Here is a 22786-nt window from a genome sequence, read left to right as displayed (position 1 = left end):
TGCTTTTAACAAATAATTTAAAGTCTCTGAATCATCATCATTGTTTTTATCGGTTGAATGGCAGTATTTACATTTGCTCATCTTAGATCTCAGGGTTGTTGCAAAGGCAAGTGGAAAAATGAATATGAAAGTTCTTTGAAAGGCACAAAACACCTTCTAAATGTATTCTGTTAGTTACTGCTAAGTAGACCAGTCAGCTCATAAGTATGCAGCAGTTTAATGCTCATGGATAATAAAAGTATATAAGGTTTTGATAGGCATAATTTTTGGTACTTTCAAGTACTGATAATGATTTTTGTCCCTTTTCCTCCACTTCCCCTTTCTCCATGTACTTCCCTTCTGCAGAACCCCTACCTGTAACCAGTGTTTCAATATATGACTATAAACCTTCTCCTGAAACAGGAGTCCTGTTTGAAATTCATTATCCAGAAAAATATAATGTTTTCACAAGAGTAAACATAAGCTACTGGGAAGGTAAAGACTTCCGAACAATGCTATATAAAGGTAAGAGGCAAAAGGAAGAGTGTTGAATGATAACGATTCCTTTTTACATGATGTTTGCCAAAAGGTCTTCTCTCTTGCTCTAAAGAGGTCTCAGGATTCACTATGTGACCATGAAAGAACCATTACAAAGAAGTATTAATTAATGAAAATCTTGTCGTCATGAATCTTAGAACATCTGGTTTGCTAGAGTCACGTGCAATGCATAAGCATAAGAAATACTCAAATTAGTACCACTTTATATGTGCAGCATGTCTGGTACAAGAAATAAATTAAAACTTAAGCTTAGAAACACGTCACCCTACCACTTCCTTCCAGGTGTGTTAGAAGGGCATTTCTAGAACTAAGAAGCTAGAAAGTCACCTTCCACCAAGTTTCACTTGGAGGTGGTCCAAGACTATTCTCAAAGGCAAATGATAATGCTTTTTTGTACCCTTGGATGTATTTTTTATCTGTATGACCAGCTAAATGATTTCATGCATTAAAATGCAAAAATTGGTTTCATTGTTTGTACTGTCTTGATGGGAAAGGAGAAAGACAATCCTATGGGAATCAATCTCAAAAAAAACTGCTCAACTTCTCTGAGTAGACTCTTAGAGGAGGATAGAGAAGGAAGGGTGGAAGGGGAGCATTCAGCTCCATTGGGAGTGAATTGGGAAGGAAAGGAACCTAGAACTCTCAGGATACGACATGTAACTTTCTCTGTTGGCTGGTTGTAAATGGAAACATGTATTAGGGAGGTGGAAAATGGGTCCCAAACTACACAGGGCATGATATCCAGAAAAGTGTCCTTTTGACTTGTTGCTTTTACAAACTCGTTTCTTCCATGGATATTTTTATGAGACATTGTTTAAAACACATGCATCGATTTTATAGTTTTTGAAACTTTAAAAAATGAAATAAATATAATCATGAACTCCACAAATTAATCACATTTTTTATTTTCCATGAGAACAGAGTATCTGCAAAATAATAAACGGGACCTTATTTGCTTAGTGATTGCCTGCAAATCCAAGTTCATGAATGACTGAGATGCAGTCTGTGGAATTTTTGTTGAGTTTAAAGCCAGCAGTTTTAAAATAAGTTAATTAATATGCTGTCCTTTTTAAGTTAATTAATTGTTTAAACTATTTTTGGCTTTTAGTTCAATAAGTGATATTTTTAGTTTCTTTCCCATGTTTCTTTCTGATTTGGATTGGAATCTTAAATTTATTATTTTCCTAATGTTTTCCAAATGAAATCCAGATTTGTATTTTCTTCTGTTTTTGATCAAGTGCTGTCTGCCAACTCGCAGATAAACCATTCTACTTTAAGAATGGGCCAGTTTTTACAAGTGAGCCTAGTGAAAACATGTCTTATAAAATTATTTTTTCCTAAGTCATAAAGTGGCAAACTATCTTTGATTTTTATCATAAAGTAAATGGCTAGCATAAACCTAATCTCGATAATTTGTATATACTATTTTCTCCATTTAATGCACCAAATGTCCCTGCAATAAAAATTTAATTCCAATTGTATCCAATTCTTGTGGAAAAAGCTTTTCAGGATTTGGGACCGAAAGATCCAAATTTTCACCTCTAACCTTATGCCAAGTTTGTATTACTGACCATGCCAGAAGTTGAAGGGGATATTATTTTATGGCAATTTAATTATGATTGTTTAGAACTTCCTAAACAGACGTGGCATTTAGGAGACCAGAATTGTAATATAATTGATTTTTTTTTCTTCTCAGATTTCTTTAAGGGAAAAACAGTATTTAATCACTGGCTGCCAGGAATATGTTATAGTAATATCACTTTTCAGCTGGTATCTGAGGCAACTTTTAATAAAAGTACTCTTGTGGAGTACAGTGGAGTCAGTCATGAACCCAAACAACATAGAACTGGTAAGTCTTCTGAAGAATCAAATTTAGTGAAAAAACAATTAAGTTATATGTTTGTTGCATATAAATATTCTATCATTCTAAGAAAAATTCTGTTCCAGAGCTAAGAAATGAGATACATATATATTTGTAATAGTATTAAACAAATTCTCTATCAGTGTAAGAGGAGCTGAGTAAAATATCCAAAAAAAAAATCTAAAATATATCAATGTAATCATAGACTTACAATCTTGGTTTGGAAAATAGTACATGATACGACTAAAAGTTACAATTAAGTGACTTAACATGACCAAGTAGACATCTATTATTCTATAACCTGGTAAAATGCTCATATGGCAGATAAACAGATAAGAGATGTTCTAGTACAGAATATCAGATTATTCAAGGAAAATATTGGGATTCATATGTATCTAAAACTTGGAGTGTTTAATTTTAGTAGCATCACTAATACGAAGCACGGTTATGGGATGGATGGATGGATGGATGGACATAAATATGCACATACTCAATGCCTGTCACCAATTCCAATATAGTTGACACTACCTGTGCCTAATGACATTACCTTTGCTAAATTACTCATTACGAATGTTGGAGATGCCTTTCATATGAACGTTGGGAATGGATTGTAATAGATCACCCCTGAGGCCCTGCCAATCTGAATTCTAAGATGCTATGATTTTCATTAATTAGACCAAGACAAAGAAACTATTTCAGCTAAATAAGTTATTCACCTCAATACACTTACAAATAAGAGTCTATTTGTATTTTTAAATTATTCAGTTACAATACACTTACAAATAAAACACTTACAAATAAGAGTCTATTTGTATTTTTAATTATTCAGTTCAGCTAAGGAAACATCACCAATTGAGTGACTTCTACCTGGAAGTTGTTCTAAGTATGAGAGATGAAGACAAAATCTGGTGAGATAGGTTCCCTGTCCTCAAAAAATGGTAGAGATACAATACAAATGGCAATCATACATGGCAGAAGGTGATAAATGTCATAAGAGGTGCAAAGTTATATAACTCCAAGAAGAGGAAAAGATTAATTTTTATTAGAAATTCATGGACAAAGTGATATTTAAGCTGCTATTTGAAGGATAGGTAGAAACTGTTGCAGGTAGAGACCATATGGTGTGCCTTCACAATTTTCTCCCTCTAGAAAAGTATACTTCCATAATTCACAAATTGATTTTGGGCTTGTATGTTTCATTCTAGAGAGGTAAGGTGTGAAGCCATATTTCTAACATGTGTGTTATTGTTTCTAGAGACATGTATTTACCTTTTCTAAGCACAGCTGTGTCACAGGGAGCATTTTTATCTTGATAGCTAAAGTACACTATAGCTGCTTGTTGTAAGAAAGATCCAGTGGCGAGACTCAATTGCTTTAAAAGGAGATTTTGATAAGCCGAAGAATATTTACAAAGCTCTGCTTTGGGCATGGTGAAATTACCTGTTGGACAAGCATACTATCACTCGTTACTGTATTTGAAGTATGAGTGGTGATATACTAATGTGAATACATCGTGCACAAAATCTTAGATAAATGTGTACTTGCCACCACAGTAGTTCTCGATGTAGATTATCTTTATATAGTAGTAGTAAAACGAACCTCTGTTTTGTAAATCCGCTTGCATATTTGACTCACGAGTAACTATTTGCTGTCATAGAATTAAAAAATCACTCGAGAATGAACATTGTCTCCCTTACAGCCCCGTATCCACCCCGAAATATCTCAGTTCGCATTGTAAACTTGAACAAGAACAATTGGGAAGAGCAGAGTGGCAGTTTCCCAGAGGAATCCTTCATGAGATCACAGGATGCAATGGGAAAAGACAAACTCTTCCGTTTTACAGATGAAACCCCAGAAATGCCCTCTGGCAACATTTCTTCTGGTTGGCCTGATTTTAACAGCAGTGACTACGAAGCTACATCCCAGCCGTACTGGTGGGGCAGCGCATCGACAGCTCCTGAAAGCGAAGATGACTTTGTCAGCGTACTTCCCGTGGAGTATGAACATAACAGTACACTCGGTGACACTGAGAAGTCAACATCAGGCTCCTTCTCATTTTTTCCTGTACAAATGATTTTGAATTGGTTACCACCCAAACCACCCACTGCCTTTGATGGGTTCCATATCCACATAGAAAGAGAAGGTAACGTAATAGGAAATCAGTGAAAATAGCAAACGGTGTGCAAAGGAAAGGAAATTGAAATATTTTCAAACTAAATTTAGAAAAAAAGACTGCTGGTAGACAGTTAAGATTTCAAGATAAATAGTAAAGGAAGGGAAGAGTCTAATTGAGTAGCAACGTGGACTGAGATTAGAAAACAAAACTGAACAGGTAGGATCAGCATCCAAGGTTCGGGAAGCGTATAAATTGCAAGTTTTGACAACAGGACACGTTTCACTGCCCAACATGTCACGTACCCCCGGCCGCTGAGGGAAACCTTACGTTTGGAAAGATTTTGATTAAAGTTGTAACCATCACAATTACAAAATATCCTGGAGAGATGTTCTGCTTTCCAGGACACAATTTGTGGAAGCATGCAGCAAAACAGTCTTTCTGACAAGATGGCTGCTTTCCCAAAGGGGTCAGACCTGTGTACTGCTTATCTAGGGACTCTTACTATCCTTAGGGTGTGCGCCCCTCTGGAACCTGTACCACTCACGTTTTCCTGAAGAGGAGCTGGTAATAAAATAGAAAACGCACAGCAACGGATAGTCTCACTACAGCTGCTGTATTGTGTCTCGTGTTCATGTATCCAGCATCTCAGAGCCATTCTTTGTATTTTATTTTTTATTTATTTTTAATTTTTTTTAACGTTTTATTTATTTTTGAGACAGAGAGAGACAGAGCATGAACGGGGGAGGGGCAGAGACAGAGGGAGACAGAATCGGAAGCAGGCTCCAGGCTCCGAGCCATCAGCCCAGAGCCCGACGCGGGGCTCGAACTCACGGATTGCGAGATCGTGACCTGAGCTGAAGTCGGCCGCTTAACCGACTGAGCCCCCATTCTTTGTATTTTAGCCCTTACCATAAGAAAAACGGCCATGGCCTTCAGTAAACTTGGGTCATGAATCACATCCAAATTGTTTGGTAGATTTTTATAGTCATTTGCTGTTTGTTTTGTTTCTAAAATAACATACTTTGTTTTATACTTTCCAGTCCAGTAGTTTGGGTGATAAAAGTTGTCAAGTTGGCAAAATTTGAAGTTCCAAATAATAGCCTTATTTCAGAGTAGGGCATTAGTATCATGGACTCTGATGTATTATATATTGTTTGCTCTTATTTTATTTAATAGAGGAAGATATCAAAAGCTGTGGATTCCTCTATGCTGGATTATAGTGCAATCAACCATACCCATATATTGTATAAAGTTGAAATCCTTTGTCATTTCCAATTATTCAAGAAAAAGTCTTCACATTTGCCTGGAATTACTTGTATAAAGTAATCTGTCTTAATCTGCCCTTAGTTTGTCTCTTATTTTTCTGTTCCTTAGTATATTCTATGGAAAATAGGATCTCTTAACTCAGAATTTTTTTTAAACGAGTATTTCTGTGCAGGTTCAGTCATGCTTTTATGTGACTTCAATGTGTTCTGTTGAAGGCTATTGTAGTCACCAACGGGTGAGAACAACTTCAAATGCAGTAATAAGCAGCAGGAGATGAACTTTGAAGCAATGTAAAAATCATTTTTACTTTTAGAAGTTCTGGAAGAAAACAGATGAAGGAAGCATATTGCAAGTGTCAGAAAATCTGCCCAGAAGAATTATTTCTAACTAGAAAGAGTTCAGCTTATTTTAAGGCGTTTCTGGATATTTAATACTACCACCAAGAATTTATAAGATACTTTGTTGTCTGTTATTTTTTTACTCCTTATATCTAGATGAAAAAGTCAACTATTTTGATCTTTTCCTCACATTCTCCTATTATTGTGTACATATAATGTTGTTGGGAAACCGTACAGGAGAATCCCTAAGTTTTCTTGATTTCGATGCCATATTTTAGTTTGGTTATTTAAAAGTATTATGAAAACCAGTTTGAATACTTAGTCATCTTTTTTTTATAGCACCTTTGATTAAGATGTGTAATATAACGTGACAAAAGGAAAGAAACAATATTTTAAAAACTACTTTTTTTATTAATTGACTTGTTTACATTCAAGGCCCTTTCAGATTCCAATTCATATATATCCTCTTTTTTACATATGATTCAGAAAACTTTACTGAATATTTGACAGTGGATGAAGAAGCGCATGAATTTGTTGCAGAGCTGAAGGAGCCTGGGAAATATAAGTTATCTGTAACAACTTTTAGCTCCTCAGGATCTTGTGAAACTCGAAAAAGTCAGTCCGCAAAATCACTCAGTTTTTATATCAGTAAGTACCAAAGGCATTATGTTGTACTTACAGGGGGACTAGGACAATGGAACCGGGGAGATTAATGATGCTCCAGCATCAATGATTCATCAAACCTCAGAGACCCTGAGAAATCTTCAAGGTCAGGGGAGGCCCAGATCCATGAGATTTTGACAGCAGAGGAAATATATGTATGTTTAATAGTAGCAGACCTACTCAGAGGTTTAGCTTACAGATTTTTTTTATTATGGTGATAATTGAACATTAATTAAGCTGACTTTCCACACTAGCCATCGCAAACTCTCCAAGGACATGGACGCACTATTTAGGAAATATGACTTTTGTTTAAGGCCGTATAGAAAATTGATATTTTTGGACTATGTGAAAGGTCTCACTAGAATGTTGAGCTTATATAATTCAAAGGACAAACAAAGATTCATGGGTAGTGGGACCTAGGTGGTTGCCATAAATTTGGCACAAGAGGGCAAAGCTAGAGCATCCTAGAAGCCCCGGTGTCAAGTCTTAGGGTGACTTCTACTGATTCCATGAGGGGCAAGAGTAATTACTACCTCTAAAAGCTGCACAAATCGTGTGTGTCTGTAATGCTTTTAGCTAATCTGAATGTTCACTAGAGGTTTAGAGGTCAAAAATCAGTTCAAAGCAGTTAGATGTGTCTCCGATCAGAAGAAAGGAAAAACCAGGAGGCAGTGGATAAAAACCGCTCATCAAAAAGGATGACCACCCTATACTTTATCACCCTCTCCAAAGGCAAAATACCACCTTTAGTCAATCCTCAGAAAGGTGGGTGGGAGAATGAGAAGGGAGGCAGAGGGAAGAGATCAGCTTATTTCACAGCTGAAAAATGTTGCAAATGACCCATGTACATTGCTGTTTAAGAAACCAAAAATGCCGTCGCTGATAAGAGGCCTAAAGATCCGTTAGATATACAGAAAGATTAGTCCTAATTGTTTGCACATCGATCTTTGACCTGAAGTCACTTGAGAATGAGGACAAAGTTTAGTATTCCATTTTTTCTGAACCTGACAATGTCTCATTAACCAAAAGTTTTCCTGGCCTGTCAGTAGAGGTCCACCGCAAGTGTGAAGAGCATCCAGGAACACTCCCTCAGCTATTCTAACCTCGCTTGGCTTTCCCTTCTCTGAATTGCTCCTGTGTTTCATAGTGCTCAGCACAAAATACAGAATTTATTTGTGTATGAATATTTCTCTCCATTTCTTTTATATGTGTACATCTCGCTTCTCATACCAAATTACAAAATCCTAGCCTGGGGTTATACTATTGATTTATTAATTCTGCTGTACCTTCAACCAACAAGTAATTCACTGAACTACTTTCATGCATCAGGCACTCTGCCCTAGAGTATCCAAATTGACTAGTGCTATTGAGAATGTGTCAGAATTGCTCCAAAATATAATTATTTCAAAGAGGTACCTATTAATACTCATCTAGAAAAATATAAGGCACTAAAATTTTTGTTTTTTCTCTGCCAATAAAAGAATAATATTTGTAGCACTTAGGATATTCTATTCTGCAGTAGTGGGTCATTCAGGTGTACAGTATATATATCTTTAATTTAAAACAGGACACTGTAGATATAAATACTATACTTACCTGAGTAAGCCCCTACACACAGTGTAGTCTCACACCAGCTAAATTCTATTCACAGACCATTTTCCTGATCCAAACCGGGTGGGAGTTAAGCTATGACATTAATATTTATTACGTTTCATTCAGATTTATGTTTTTTTTTGTTGCATTATGATTTCTAGGTATGTAGCTCTGAAGGTTTTCCTTCAGAGATGAGAAGTAAGGTAGAAATTTATATGAGTCCCCCAATAGCCTTACATTTCAACTACCCCCATTTTTCAGGTGGAAAAAACTAATTCACGGAAAGTTTAATGACTTTCCCAAGTGTCCAAGTGAGGACTAGACCTAGGAATATTTGCTAGCAAAGTCCGTTTCCATGTAGCCTGCAATGACCTGTTACCTTGGCTCGATTATCAAATAAGTGAACTTATTTTCCTTATTCCCACTTTGGCTCTCTGTGCACCTGCTACCCCAGTAATCTTCATAACAGTGTTAACACTTCACATTTACATAGTTCTCTAACACGTATAATCTCATTTGATCCCAGCGACAGATGGCATCATGATAAATTGTCACAAAGCAATGACCCAGGAGACAGGGGGGTCTGGGTTGGGCCCCAAGCACTTATTAGCTCTGTGACACTGGACATGCCATTCACATCTCTGGGCCTCAGTTTCCTCATCAGTTAAATGAGGTATCGGATCTCTAAAGTTGTCAATCCTAACATTCTATGATTTATCCATTTGGCCATTTGGCCATTTATCCATCTGAGATTCAGAGATGTTAAATCATTTGCCCAGTCATTTGCTCACTAATGAGCAAAACTGAGTCTGGGTCAACGTACCTGTCTCCAAACCAATGTTTTCATAGTGCCTCCAGAAGTTTCATGGAGGTGTTAAGAGCATGGATTCTGGAACCAGCCTTCCTGTGCATGAATCCCAGCTCTACTTTCCCTTTCTCTGCCTCAGTTTCTTCATCTGACAGTGGAAGGAGTACTAGTACTTATCTCATAGGTCTGTCATGAAAATTAAAGGATTAAACTATGTAAACATATAAAAGCTTCAAACAGAGCCTGATACATGGTGAATGCCAGGTCTCTTTGCCACCACTATTATGGTCATTTTTTATTGTCTTTATCTCCCTTGCCCCCTTTGCTGTGAGCTGGAGACTGCTCTCCCCTGCAGAGCCACTTCCTTCTTTTCTCTTCATGGGTTCCAGCCCAGGAAGACACTCAGAAGTGTATCCTAAGCAAATAAAGAAAAGTTGTGCATTTGCATTTCAACAAGGACTTTCTGTAGATAATAACCATGTTAACACTTCTTGAGTCCTTACTATGTGTCAGGCACTGTGCTAATAACCACTTTAAAAACTTAAGAGAACAAAGCTAATGGTGGGCATTTCTATGCTGATACTTTATAATGAGGAACCCACCGCGACCCTCAAATGATCACCGGGATTGCAGGCAGCTTCTATAATTGAGTTTGCCTGTTTCTTCTCTCATACAGTCACACCCGGCCTCTTTGATCCTGCTGTTACCAAATTTAAAATCTTTTCACACGATGGCAGTCGAGGCTAATTTGAATCTCAAAGTAATTATTTCTAGAGACCGAAGGTCCTAACAGCAAAGGAACCATAAACACTGATGAAATGCCCCACCCACTGTTTGTTAGAAGAGAAGTAGATTCTCTTGGGTGAAGAATTGACCAGCGTCACCTCAGATGCACATAACAGCTGATGTAGAGCTTCTCTCTGTCCCTAGAACTGATTTTGTTGCTGCTGCCACTGCTGTTCGGGCAGTGGTGAGACCAGCTGGGCAGAGAACATACAGACATGCCGGTCCAGCTGCCAGTCTTACTTTGAGTATCTTTGTAAGGGCCAAAGGAGAACAACATGATTTTTAAAATGAGACTCTTTTATCTCAGCCAGCTCGGTATGACACCTCCCTTGTGCTCTTATGTGAAATGTTCAGGCCCATCAGGAGAGTGGATCGAAGAACTGACTGAGAAGCCCCAGCATGTGAGTGTCCACGTTTTAAGCTCAACCACCGCTTTGATGTCCTGGACGTCTTCCCAAGAGAACTACAATGGCACCATTGTGTCTGTGGTGTCACTCACCTGCCAGAAACAAAAGGAGAGCCAGAGGCTAGAAAAGCAGTACTGCACTCAGGTAAAGGAACAGAAAACAATGCTGACGGGTTCATTCGCCTGCTGTGGCACAGCCAGACAGGCAGAGCCAGGAGGCCGGTGCAAGAGGCTGTGCTGAGGTCTCCCCCGGGTGCGTTGTGCACCGGGGATGAGTGTGCATGGCTTTTCAGTGACAGTCTTGCTCCCTGTCCCTCTCAGGACTACCATCCCCCGTTTATTTCCATGCCTCATTCAGGAGACCTACTATGTGGGGGGCACCTGGGGGCTCAGTCGGTTAAGCGTCCGACTTCGGCTCAGGTCATGATCTCACGGTCCGTGAGTTCGAGCCCCGCGTCGGGCTCTGTGCTGACAGTTCAGAGCCTGGAGCCTGCTTCGGATTCTGTGTCTCCCTCTCTCTCTGCCCCTCCCCTGGTCACACTCTGTCTCTCTGTCTCTCTGTCTCTCTCTCAAAAATAAACATTAAAAAACTTAAGGGAAAAAAAGAGACCTACGATGTGGCAGGTACTCTGATAGATGTTGGGGATCTAGATAATTTCTATGCATCTGCCCCTTGCAGAGTTTATAATCTAGTGAGAACAACGCATAAGGGAACATACAGTTACTGCAGAGTATAAAATAAGGCCCAGGGAGCCCTTATGAGTTCTCAGAAAGAAAGAGCTGGGCATGAGTAAATATGGATTGGGGCAAGAGGATTGGGAAAACTGGCCAGAGAAACTTTTACCCGGCAAGGAGACAACCAAGCAGAAGATTCTGGGGAGTTTTTGTTTGTTTTACTTTTCCCATTTTCTTTTTCTTGTTATTTAAACTACAAAAAATAATTCATGCTCACTGGAAAACTAATTCAAAAATTAAAAGTACGAAAGGAAAAAAACTCCCCCCTCACTAATCGCAGCTAAGAAGAGCTTTTTAAAAAAATTTTTTTTTAATGTTTATTTATTTTTGAGAGAGAGAGATAGAGTGGAAGCCGGGGAGGGGCAGAGAGAGAGGGAGACACAGAATCAGAAGCAGGCTCCAGGCTCTGAGCTCTCAGCACAGAGCCCGATGTCAGAGGCTTAACCCACTGAGCCACCCAGGTGCCCCGTTGAGGAGAGCTTTGAAGGAGAAATAGGACTTAGCTGAGCACAAGGGAGCATGAAGGGCAAGTAGAAATGGGGTGCAAATCATTAGTTCTGGGAATGGCTACCAGAGTGAGCTTTCAGGCCCAACCATCCATCCGGAGGGAAACCCTGCCACATGGGCCCCGGGGCAGATCCTGCAGTCCGTCGCCCAGAAGTATCCACAAGGAGCCTGGTGCCAGCCATACTTTCCCAAAACTTAGTTTTATTTTTTCATACGGTCAAATGTACTGATTCTTGGTGTCTTACAAACAGAGTATTTACTTCCCCACAGGTAAAATTATCAACTCGTGTGTCATACACTGGAAATATAATACTCAAATGCAACAGTTGCTATATGAAAGCTTTTAGGACATTTAATGAAATTCAAAGAGTGAGAAACTTGAAACTGATAAGATGAATTTAGGAATCCTGGCCTTTGGAGCGCCAGAGAGGCTTAAAAGTACTGAGATAGGCTCTTACTTGAGGATGAGGCTACCCCTTGACTTCAATTAAATTAAGGATTAAATATGCTAAACAGATTAACTTGTAATCACGACTCACTGTGCAGTTTACTAGCTTCCTTTCCTGAGCCTACCGAAAACAGCTGACTGGTTACCTTGCTAGAAACATCCGTTTCTCTTACAGAACATGACATAGAACTTGACTGCTCCAAGGTACATTGCTTCGCCCTTCATCTGATGTACAAATTATGTATCTTTTGCATAGAAGCCAAAGGCTAACGGTATAGATAGAGTTTGTAAATTATAAATGAGCCAGAAAAGGCTGGTCTAAGTGTACTTTGACAGTGCCTTCTTGAGATGCAAACATGAAACTGTTAAGGATTACAGGCAAGAAGGCCAATATTTAGAATGGAGGGCGGGATCTAGACCCGCCCGGATCTAGACCCGGGATCTAGACCTCACTGTGTGAGGCATTATCTCAATTACCACAGGAACATTTTGAAGATTTTGTTATTACACCAACATTATCCATTGCCTCACTATACACGCATGCATGTGCACGCGCGCGCACACACACACACACACACAGAGGCACACACATATGTTTAGATGAGGAAACATTATTCAAAAAGTCTCAAAAACTGGTCTGCAGTCAGGTGGCCATTAATCAAAAGAATCCAGAAGACAGTATCACCAGTACCTGTCTGACTTGGGCTTATTTCCTAAAGCAACTGTTATCCAGAAAAAAAAAAAATTAATAGTTCTTTAATTCTGTCTGCAGTGGTACTGTGAATGCATTCAACAGGAAATTCAAGATTTCCTGCAGCTCAAAAATAAGAGTGATTCTAAGGCTAAACACATACAGTAGTCCCTCCCCTTATTCATGATTTCACTTTCCATGGATTCAGTCACCCATGGTCACCCACGGGCCAGAAGCAGATGATCCTCCTGTGACATATAGTCAGAAGGTCAATAGTAGCCTAGCGATAGGTCGCAGTTTCTACATCATTCATCTCACTCTGTCTCATCACACAGACATTTTATTGTGTCACGGCACCATAAGAAGAGAGCGTATAGTCTGATAAGATATTTTGACACAGACTACATTCACACAACTTTAATTACAGTATACTGTGTAATTGGTTTTACTATTGGTTATTGTTGATCTCTTACTGTCCCTGATTTATAAATTAAACTTTACAATAGGTTTATAGGTATGTAGGTATAAGAAGAAACAGTACATACAGGGTTCGGTACTACCCATGGTTTCAGAGGTCCACTGGGGGGTCTTAGAACACAGAATCCCCTGCAGATAAGGCGGGACTACTGTATTAACATTAAGATAATGCTTCGCTATTTGATACTTTCACTCTCCCTACTTGGCATCTACCACTGACTATACCACGGGATCGTTGTTTATATATCACCCAGGTCATCCATGAGAGTCACTGCGAGTACCGTTACCCTCCCTTATACCACTGCTGATCTCTGCATGCTAGGTGGGTCCTAGTGCAAGATCCTAGAAATAAAACAAATTTGACTCGAACCTTGAGTTCATGAGGCTTAGAGTCTGGCCTTCCATGGACCCATTAATTTGAACTTGTCCAAATCCCGCATGTGCTCTTCATGTCTGGTTGTTTCGTGTATAAGTTTGCGGGCAAATGTTTGTGGAAAAGGGTGTTTTGCGTTGCATGCCCCCTAACAACCATCGTGGTGCTTTTCATTAACAAATATATGAGGAACATAAAGTCTGTGCTCCATCAGTGTTATACATAAAGGACCCTGTCAATTCTTCAAAGTAAACGTGCTCTCAGTAGTTTCTCTGAAGACTCACACACAATCCTAAATTTCAGGATTAAAAAACGTTACATAATATATGTATGTGTATTTATTTTTAATGTGATCTGCCTTGTGTAAGTGCCTTGTGTAAGTGCCTTCCAACAATTTACACACCCTGTTATTTAATAGTCTGTATGTATTTCCTGTGCTAAGACATCTTTCCTCCTATTTCTTTAGATGAAGAGGGATAGGACCGGTGCCTCATTGGAGAGGCATTGGGCTGAACAGAATTCTCTGAAATGGAGACCAAGTGAGCTGGGAACGGGAGAGAGGAAATAGTGAAATGCAAAGATGGGATGAAAATTGGGGAAGGGGATGTGGAATGATCCTCTGGAGAATAAAATACATATTATACACATTATTTACTAAGTAGAGTGCAGTGTACCTACTCCCAAGGCGGTCCAAGATAAATAAAGAGTGATAGATAAATAAGAGGGATAAAAGCACAGATACCAGCTGGCAGCTTAGCAAATATTCGAAAACAGGGTGGGAGAAAAGAGTTGTTGATTAATTGTTACCAAGGTTATTTGCAACACCATTGCCCTCTTCTCCTTTTTTTTTAGTAGTGTGATGTATATACACATAGTTGCTTCTTATTAAAAAATCAAATCATGTCCCTAGGATGAATTTGTTATGATGGCATATTTTTTGCATTGAGGTATAATTATCACATTATATTATATTAATGTCAGGTGTGCAGCATAATGATTCAAGAGTCACATACATTGCAAGATGACCATCACAATAAGTCTAGTTGCCATCCATCACCATACAAAGTTACAAAATTTTTTTTCTAGGGATGAGAACATTTAAGATTTACTCTCCTAGCAATTTTCAGATAGGCGATACAATATTACTAACTGTAGTCATCACCACGCTGCATGTTACAGCCCCGTGACTTGTTTATTTCATAACTGGAAGTTTGTACCTCTTGACCCCCTTCACCCATGTCATCCTCCTGTGAACCCCTCTCCCCTCTGGCCACCCCCATTCTGTTCCCCATACCTATGAGCTTTGTTTTGTTTTGTCTGCTCATTTGTTTTGCTTTCTAGTTTCCACACAGTGAAATCATACTGTATTTGCCTTTCTCTGACTTATTTCACTAGCAAAATACCCTCAGGATATTAAATATGATGGCGAACTTAAGTGGCTATGACTTCAGGTAGTCATTTGAATAATCAGAATCAAGTAGTTGCCTAAAATATTATCAAACCAAAGAGATTTTAACACCACCCTGAAGTAATCTACGCTTTGTCTGTCCTGCTATTCTAAATATTCTAAAGGAGTGATTAATGAGCTAGGTTAACATTCACAGGCATGCCTACATGTGCATAATATGTTGTTAAGTCTTAAAGGAAAGTTTGGAGCGACATTGATAATGCAACACCTATATGGTTCAATATAATATCGCTTATTTATATATGTGTGTAGGAGGGTCTGGAAGATTTTCCCCCAAAATGCTGGAAGTGGGGGGAGGAGGATAGAAAAATTGCCAGTTTACTTCATTTGCTCTTCTGTTGGGTGAATAATTTTCGCAATGCGCATTATTAGTTTTATCATTTAAAAATGTGTTTTAAAGAAATAAGCCAATGTTGCTTAGTTGTGCACAGCATACACATTCTTATTCATAGTTTGTCTCTTCAGGAAATGCTCCATCAGTTGAGAATATCTAGTTGGCTAACTTTACCTAGATGGCTTCCAGCAGAATTCACATTCTAAAACATGGGCAAGGACACTTGGGTGGCTCAGTCAGTTGAGCGCCCAACTCTTGATGTTTGCTCAGGTGGTGATCTCCGTAGTCATGAACTCGTGATCTGGCAGTCACGAGGTGGAGCCCTGAGCCACACTCAGTGCGGAGCCTGATTGGGATCCTCTGTCTCCCTCTCTCTCTCTGCCCTCCCCGACTCATGCTTTCTTTCTGTCTCTGTCTCTCTCAAAATAAATAAATAGACTTGTAAAAATAATAAAATTTTTTAAAAAGTAAAACATGGGCAAAAAATTCTGGTATGAGTGAGTAGGAAAGAAGGGGTGAAAATGCTATTTTGTGAATTCAACTTCATTTTATTTTGTTTAAGTTACTAGAAAAGAAATTATGGTATGCTGCTCCCCCTACTTACATTTAGAGCAAGTTGTCCCAACTCAAGTTATACAATTCCTATTGTGTAGAATCAGTTTCTGGTGTTAGAAAGGCTTAAAATTCATACCCATCAATTCTGTATTTATTCTTAAAATCATAACGAAGCTTAAAAAAAAACCTTATAGCATAGGTAAGCTGTCAACATTATTGTTCTTCTTTGATTTCTTTCTGCTCCTTTCCACAGTAATTTTACAACGTTATACACCCTAGAGGCCAAAAATTGATGAGGAGTGAATTATCTTTATTGAATCTCTAGTTTCAATAGAAACCTGTGAGGTATATAAGCATCCTCACCTGTGAGGTATATAATAGTATTATCTATAGTTTATCAGTCATGAAGCCACGCTAAAAATTATAAATAAATTCCCATGCTGATAAGAGGTAGAGTCAGGATTTGATTTCAGGCAGTCTGAATAGAGAACCTGTGTTCTCTCTACTAAGCAAGGCTGTCTTCAATATCAGAGGCATTAAAGGTCACATTTCTTGACCTGTAAACTGAACCATTAATCCTAGTGCATGCCAACATTTAACTTTAATAAGTACATTTTTTTTTTAAATGTACATTTCACTCATGTCGGTTCTGTTTTTCTCTATATTGTATTTGTTACCTAACCAAAAGTTAAAAAAAAAAAAAAAAGAACAGTAAAGAAGGGCTCATCTATATGAGAAATATTTTCTACAACATTATTTTAAGGGGTCACAATAGCCTTCAGAAGCATTTCCTACTGTATCTTGATGCTTAGTCCCAGACTTGCCTGTAACAGCCATTGGAGGTCACAACACTAAGCTTCCAGTCCCAACACTGCATCTGAATATGTGACCTTGGCCATTTCCTGGTTTTACTGTTTTGATCTATTAAATGAGAGATTTGGAGCAGATAATCTCTGAGGTCATTTCCTTCTCTATAATTAGATATTATATGCTTCTTAGTGACGAGAGACCAAAGACATTCCTGCACTGATCTTTGTATGTTTTCAGCTGACACTACAATTTAGGATGTCAGACTACCCTTATGGTATTGCTGATTTGATTATGGTTAGAGGCTGATGTGTCTCTAGTGTACATGGTTAAAATTGACATTGATGGTATAAAGCAGTTCATGGGGCTTATTAAATCCAGCCGTAGAATTTGAATGTTCCGGGTTCCCTTCAGTGTTCACATAAACTATAAATCATGCTAATTTTGAAATCTGACCTTCCCCAGAACGAGCAAAGGCTTCTGGATTTCAAAGGCGTCTGCGGCTCCACAAAGAGTCCCTGAATATGGTATCAGCCTCTGTGTCACATTCTGAAAGCCCACCTCTAAATAAATCATGTTGGGTGTTTGGTTTAAAGGTGAACTCAAGCAAATCTATTATTGAAAATCTGGTTCCCGGTGCCCAGTACCAGGTCGTGATGTACCTAAGAAAAGGCCCTTTGATTGGCCCACCTTCAGATCCTGTGACATTTGCTATCGGTAAGTGGCCAGCCTCAAGAATTACTTTACCAGAGTACTGTTGGTGGGGAGGGGGACGCAGTGTCCATGCCCAAGTCATTAGCATCATATATGGGGGGTCCATACTCATTCACCCAATATTCTACATCCAGAGTCATAAATGACTACAGTTGTATAACCTGGAGTCTAAAGTTAGCAACTATTACTCAGAAAAATAACATCGGAGGCAAATATGATTTATTCAATGACCATATCAGAAGGGCAAAAACTCTAGTTTTAAGAAGTTTGAAGCCATTTCTAAGACATTCGAAAAGATATTAAACCTTTCTTCTTGGCTCTCTTTTCTCATCCTTCCCTGCTTCTTCTTAGTTCCAACGGGAATAAAGGATCTAATGCTCTATCCCTTGGGTCCTACGGCAGTGGTTCTGAGCTGGAGCAGACCTTACTTAGGAGTGTTCAGAAAATATGTAGTTGAAATGTTTTATTTCAACCCTGCAACAATGACATCAGAGTGGACAACATACTATGAAATAGCAGCGACTGTCTCCTTAACTGCATCAGTGGTAATGGTTCCTTAAGTAGCCGTCACACTTCCTGTGTAAAGAAATTTGCCTTTCTGTACCAAGTGTATCAGAAAAAGTTACCTGTAAATACACATGGGTGGTTTGCTACCTTCAAGATTTTTTTTAGTTGTTTTTGCGTGTAGGACTGTTTTTTCCGAGGGAGAGATTGAGAGAGAGAGATTGAAAGAGAGAAAGAGAGAGAAATAATTATGTGAAGCATGCTTTCACCCCTAATTGGGCATATCCACGTTTTAATAGAGCTAAGAGCTTATGGTCTGTCTCTGTCCCTAGGAGGAAAACACAAAAAGTTACCGTTAGTCATTCAATAATTAGTTGACACTGTTTTAACACTAGTGATGAGTATTCTTAACATCTACACATCACTTAAATACCTATGATGTCAGGCTATTAGAGGATGCTTTTCTTTCTTTTAAAAAAATTTTTTTTAATGTTTATTTATTTTTGAAGGACAGAGAGAGAGAGTATGAGCAGGGGAGGGGCAGACAGAGAGGGAGACAGAGAATCTGAAACAGGCTCCAGGCTCTGAGCTGTCAACCCAGAGCCCAATGTGGGGCTCGAACCCACAGACTGTGAGATTATGACCTGAGTGAAGTCGGACACTTAACCAACTGAGGTTGGTTGCAACCAGGTGCAACTAGAGGATGCTTTTCAAGAGAGCAGGGAAAGATTGCACTTTCTGAGGCTGGAATAATTTCTAAGGCACAGGTCACACATGAAGTGCACGATTGCCCTCTACCCGGTTGATGTCTCTGGTATTTGCCACCCAACAAGGATGCATGATTATGGTCCAAACTGGGAGAACACAAAGTCGTGAGAGGCCAGTTTTTGTAGAAATAGGGGAATGTGTATGTACAGTCGCTTACAAATAAGTACTATTTCACATGCGTAATACAACTTAGGAAACTGCAAAACGAGACCAATATTAGTAACATTGGACTCAATACCGATGAATCACTTTTTTAAAAGTTCTGTTTGTAGATCATTCTATTTACATGCAGATATACATACATGTATATACATACAATACAAAAAGGTATGGGAAGGAAAATAAAAAATACTTATTAATAATTTTCATGACCTAATAAAAGTAACTCTATTCCAAAAATAGGATTTTTTCTCCCTTGCTCTTTTGTCTCCTTGCTCTTTTTAGAGGATAGCCAATCTGTTGCCAGCATGGTACTACAACTTTCGAGTTACCATGGTAACATGGGGAGACCCAGAACTGAGCTGTTGCGACAGCTCCACCATAAGCTTCATAACAGGTGAGTAGTGTTATGGGAACGGCTTCCACGGGGAGAGAACGCCATTTTGAGGAGTTTCTGAAGAGATACATCTCCAGAAAGTGCTAGGCACTCACCCAGCACTGACTGAAGCTCAGTCTCATGGAAGCTAGTATCCTTGATTCTGAAAGTTCATTATTTGTTTAAATGATAGTCTTTGAAAATCAAAATACATTTTCATCCTGAGTCATTGTCCTTTATTTATGTGCCCCTGTTTGGAATCGATTAGAATAGAGATGTAGCAGACAGAACTTTGGGCTTCAACTGATTTTACCCACTCAATGATTTTGTTTGCTAGAGTGCCTCCATTTCCTTATTAATTCAAGTTGTAAAGTTACAGGCTGATGGCAGCATTGTCCACAGCAGGAGTTATAACAGGCTTTGGAGACTGATGGACCTAGGTTTGAATCACGGATCGGCCATCTACCCTGTGTAACCTGTGCATGTTAACTTTTGTAAGCCTCAGGTTTTGTTTTTTTTTTAAAGCACTGAAATAGTTGTTAGCTCATTTTCATATAGCAGAGATAGATAACAGAGGTGGTCAGAGATGGCAATGGAAGGGGGATTTCATCAAAGAAACACTGACTATTTCAGAATCCTATTTGAACTATGATTTTTCAGGAAATTTTGGTTGGACTACAAGGCTATAATTAGTGTTATACTGACAGAAGATGTGAGAAAAATATGTTTAGGTGAAGAAAAATGTTACCAAAATATTTTCTTCACTGGACATCTAGTTTTACTCTGTCAGACTTTATCAATGAAAGAAAATGCAAAGAAATCAATCGCGTGGGAGCACCTGGCTGGCCCAGTTGGTAGAGCATGCAACTCTTGATCTCTGGGTTGTGAGTTCGAGCCCCATGTTGAGTATAGAGATTACTTAAAAATAAAATCTTAAAAAAAAAAGAAGAAGTTAATCATGTGAATTCTTACACTATCAACATACATAGTATATCCCTTTCCTTTACTAGACAATATTTGGAGCTCCCTGTGTTCCAGATATTAATAGTAACACTAGAGTAGACAAGTGAAAGACTACCAAAATATCAAAAAGGTAGAAAATACCAATTATGTGATAAGTAGTATGTGAGTTTCTTGACTATATTAATAATTGCATACTTAATTTTAGTTACATTTTACCATATAAATAATTCATACAGCTTAACTTTATTGACATTGCCTTTCTGAGAATACTCTTTCCCCCTCAGACAGAGACGTCTGAAAGGAGCCCAGACTTTGCATCTGAAGACGTGATTGAGCAGACCTGGCCCTCCAGAATTCTAGCTGTCAGACTTTGAGCAAATTGTCCTAATGATCCTCGACTTCTTTTTTCTCATTGGCAGAATTCAAAATGTGACCTAACAACTGGCTAATAGAGCAAGACCAAGTGTTTTAGAACTCTCTGTAATAAAGCAGAAAACCACCTTGCCAGGCTCTCTATGGTGTCTCTGAAGGGGGACACTGGAAACAAACGATTAACAGGATTTGGAGTTCTGGACTCAAGTGGCTTAGGTGTGCCTTTCAGAGCTGGGAACTGACTGGGACCTGGCAAAAGTTATGGGCCTGGCAAGTCTGAATAGTTCTATGGTTAAGTGAGCTGCTTGGCTAGGTGAGCAGTCTGTTGTCTCCAGCAAATTGATCTTTGTGAACTCCTTATCTTTTCCTGGGACAATCTCCTATTTTAGTGTATGTGCTGCCGAAACGAGCCCTCCTGGGACTATCTCCTAAGTCATGCTGACACTGTCCCTTCACGGTGTCACCTAAGCATATGAATATAGACGGTCTCAACTCTCCCATCTGTCAAATAGGCATAATAATATTTCACAGGTAGTGTGAGAAGTAAATTATATAATGTAAATCATTATTAAAATATATATGGGCACTGACTTATTTTTAGACTTATTTTTAAAACCAATTGAAATATTTGCCTTATCTCGTTTTGCTTTTCTTCCCTCGTCTCAAGTTTAAAGCAAACAAGGATATCACACTTCTCTTTCCTGTGCTTTTAGTTGTGATCCAAAACGCCAAATCGTGTGATATAAAAGGATACAGGAATAAAATATTTGAATAAGGTGTGATTTATTAGGATCTCTGGACTACTGTCTTTGTTAGGCAACTTTGTCTGCAAGTCAAATGCATAGTAATTATGCCAGTGTACCAAATTATGTTTAATAAACAAATAGTGACATCTTGTGGCCTTTCAGCAATATGCTGAATTTTAAGGCAACAACATGGCGTATAAAAATCTAAAGATCTCTAGTTAATACTTATGTGCGGGGATTTGTGTTAATACTTATACAATTTTAAATACGTTTCCGGGTTTGCAATTTTAAAAGTATTTCTTGTCCTCAGTAGAATTAGAACATGAGAAAATATCCTTTGGCAAAATGTAAGTATAGATACATATGTATAACGAAGTACATAGAAATATAATGGAGGAAAGAAGCCACAGGTATTATTCTCTTTATTAGACTATTCTGAAATACGATTTGGGTTTGTGTTAACTTGCTTGCTACAGAAATGTATTTTATGCTCTATATTACAAGTCTGTTCCGTAAAAATTGTTCTAGAAAGCATAGTTATGAATGTTTGTTACAAGTACTCATAGCATGTCGAGGAAACTAAATCTTCATGGTTTATAGAAATTCTCCTCCAGATATTTCCTTTGGTCTTGTGCTGTCTCTCAGAATGGAACACTTGCTTGTCCAAACCAGCATGCACAGGGAACTGAACTTCAACTGTGTGTGCGTGTTTCCTAAAATCTTCAGAATTATCAATTAAGTTTAAAAAATAATTAAAATATACATTCAGAGCTCATATATTATAAAGCTGGTAATGAACTCTCCTCCCCATTAAAAAATTTGAATTTAAATGTGTCAGAATATAAAATAAATGAAGAAACTCAGTGTTAGAAGTTAGTTTCGTGGTGTGATAAAAGAGCCCTTCTTTCCTTCCTTGCTACTTGCTTCAGTAACATTTATTAAGAGCCTACTTTTTGCAAGGTGCTGGTTAGACATGATCAATGGTATTGCTTTGTGATTTTATATAAACAATATTTATTTCCTGCCCCTCTAATCATTGATCTTACTGCCCTTTATTTCTATAAACATCTTTGCTATGCCACAATAAAAAATATACTTTTATAGGACCCCAAGTTTTCCAGTACTGCTTGGAAAATCAATTCGATAATGCCTTATACTATTAATTTATTGATGCAACAAGTGGATGCAAAGAAGTGAACATTTTAGGAATCTTCTAACTATGAAATCAATATAAAAGACCTGATATCCTCAGGTACAGATGGGTCTGGCTGCCTTGTGTCTGGGCCATACAAGGTGGGGACCCAGGAAATCAGTGCCCAGCTTTTACCACCAACCTTCTTTATGTTACTGAGAGGTCCTGGGATCCCCAGGACCATCTTATGGTGTGAATTTTTTAAGGTTTATTTATTTTGAGA

General features: G+C 38.4%; 1 protein-coding gene across 2 annotated transcripts in view; it reads left to right on the top strand.

The window, feature by feature from the left end:
• PTPRO (protein tyrosine phosphatase receptor type O) overlaps nucleotides 1-22786 on the top strand; it is a 239493-nt gene that overhangs the window by 147030 nt on the left and 69677 nt on the right. For both annotated transcript variants that reach the window (XM_019452080.2, XM_019452079.2), the window contains exons 3-10: nucleotides 346-504; nucleotides 2234-2386; nucleotides 4098-4541; nucleotides 6605-6766; nucleotides 10323-10519; nucleotides 17366-17486; nucleotides 17835-18028; nucleotides 19200-19311. In XM_019452080.2, coding sequence (XP_019307625.1) covers nucleotides 346-504; nucleotides 2234-2386; nucleotides 4098-4541; nucleotides 6605-6766; nucleotides 10323-10519; nucleotides 17366-17486; nucleotides 17835-18028; nucleotides 19200-19311 — 1542 coding nt within the window. The remainder of the gene's footprint in view (nucleotides 1-345; nucleotides 505-2233; nucleotides 2387-4097; nucleotides 4542-6604; nucleotides 6767-10322; nucleotides 10520-17365; nucleotides 17487-17834; nucleotides 18029-19199; nucleotides 19312-22786) is intronic.

Source organism: Panthera pardus, unplaced genomic scaffold (assembly GCF_024362965.1).
Source record: "Panthera pardus isolate Hobbes unplaced genomic scaffold, ASM2436296v1 HiC_scaffold_6, whole genome shotgun sequence".
NCBI lineage: Eukaryota > Metazoa > Chordata > Mammalia > Carnivora > Felidae > Panthera > Panthera pardus.
This window is presented reverse-complemented; position numbering and strand designations above follow the sequence as displayed.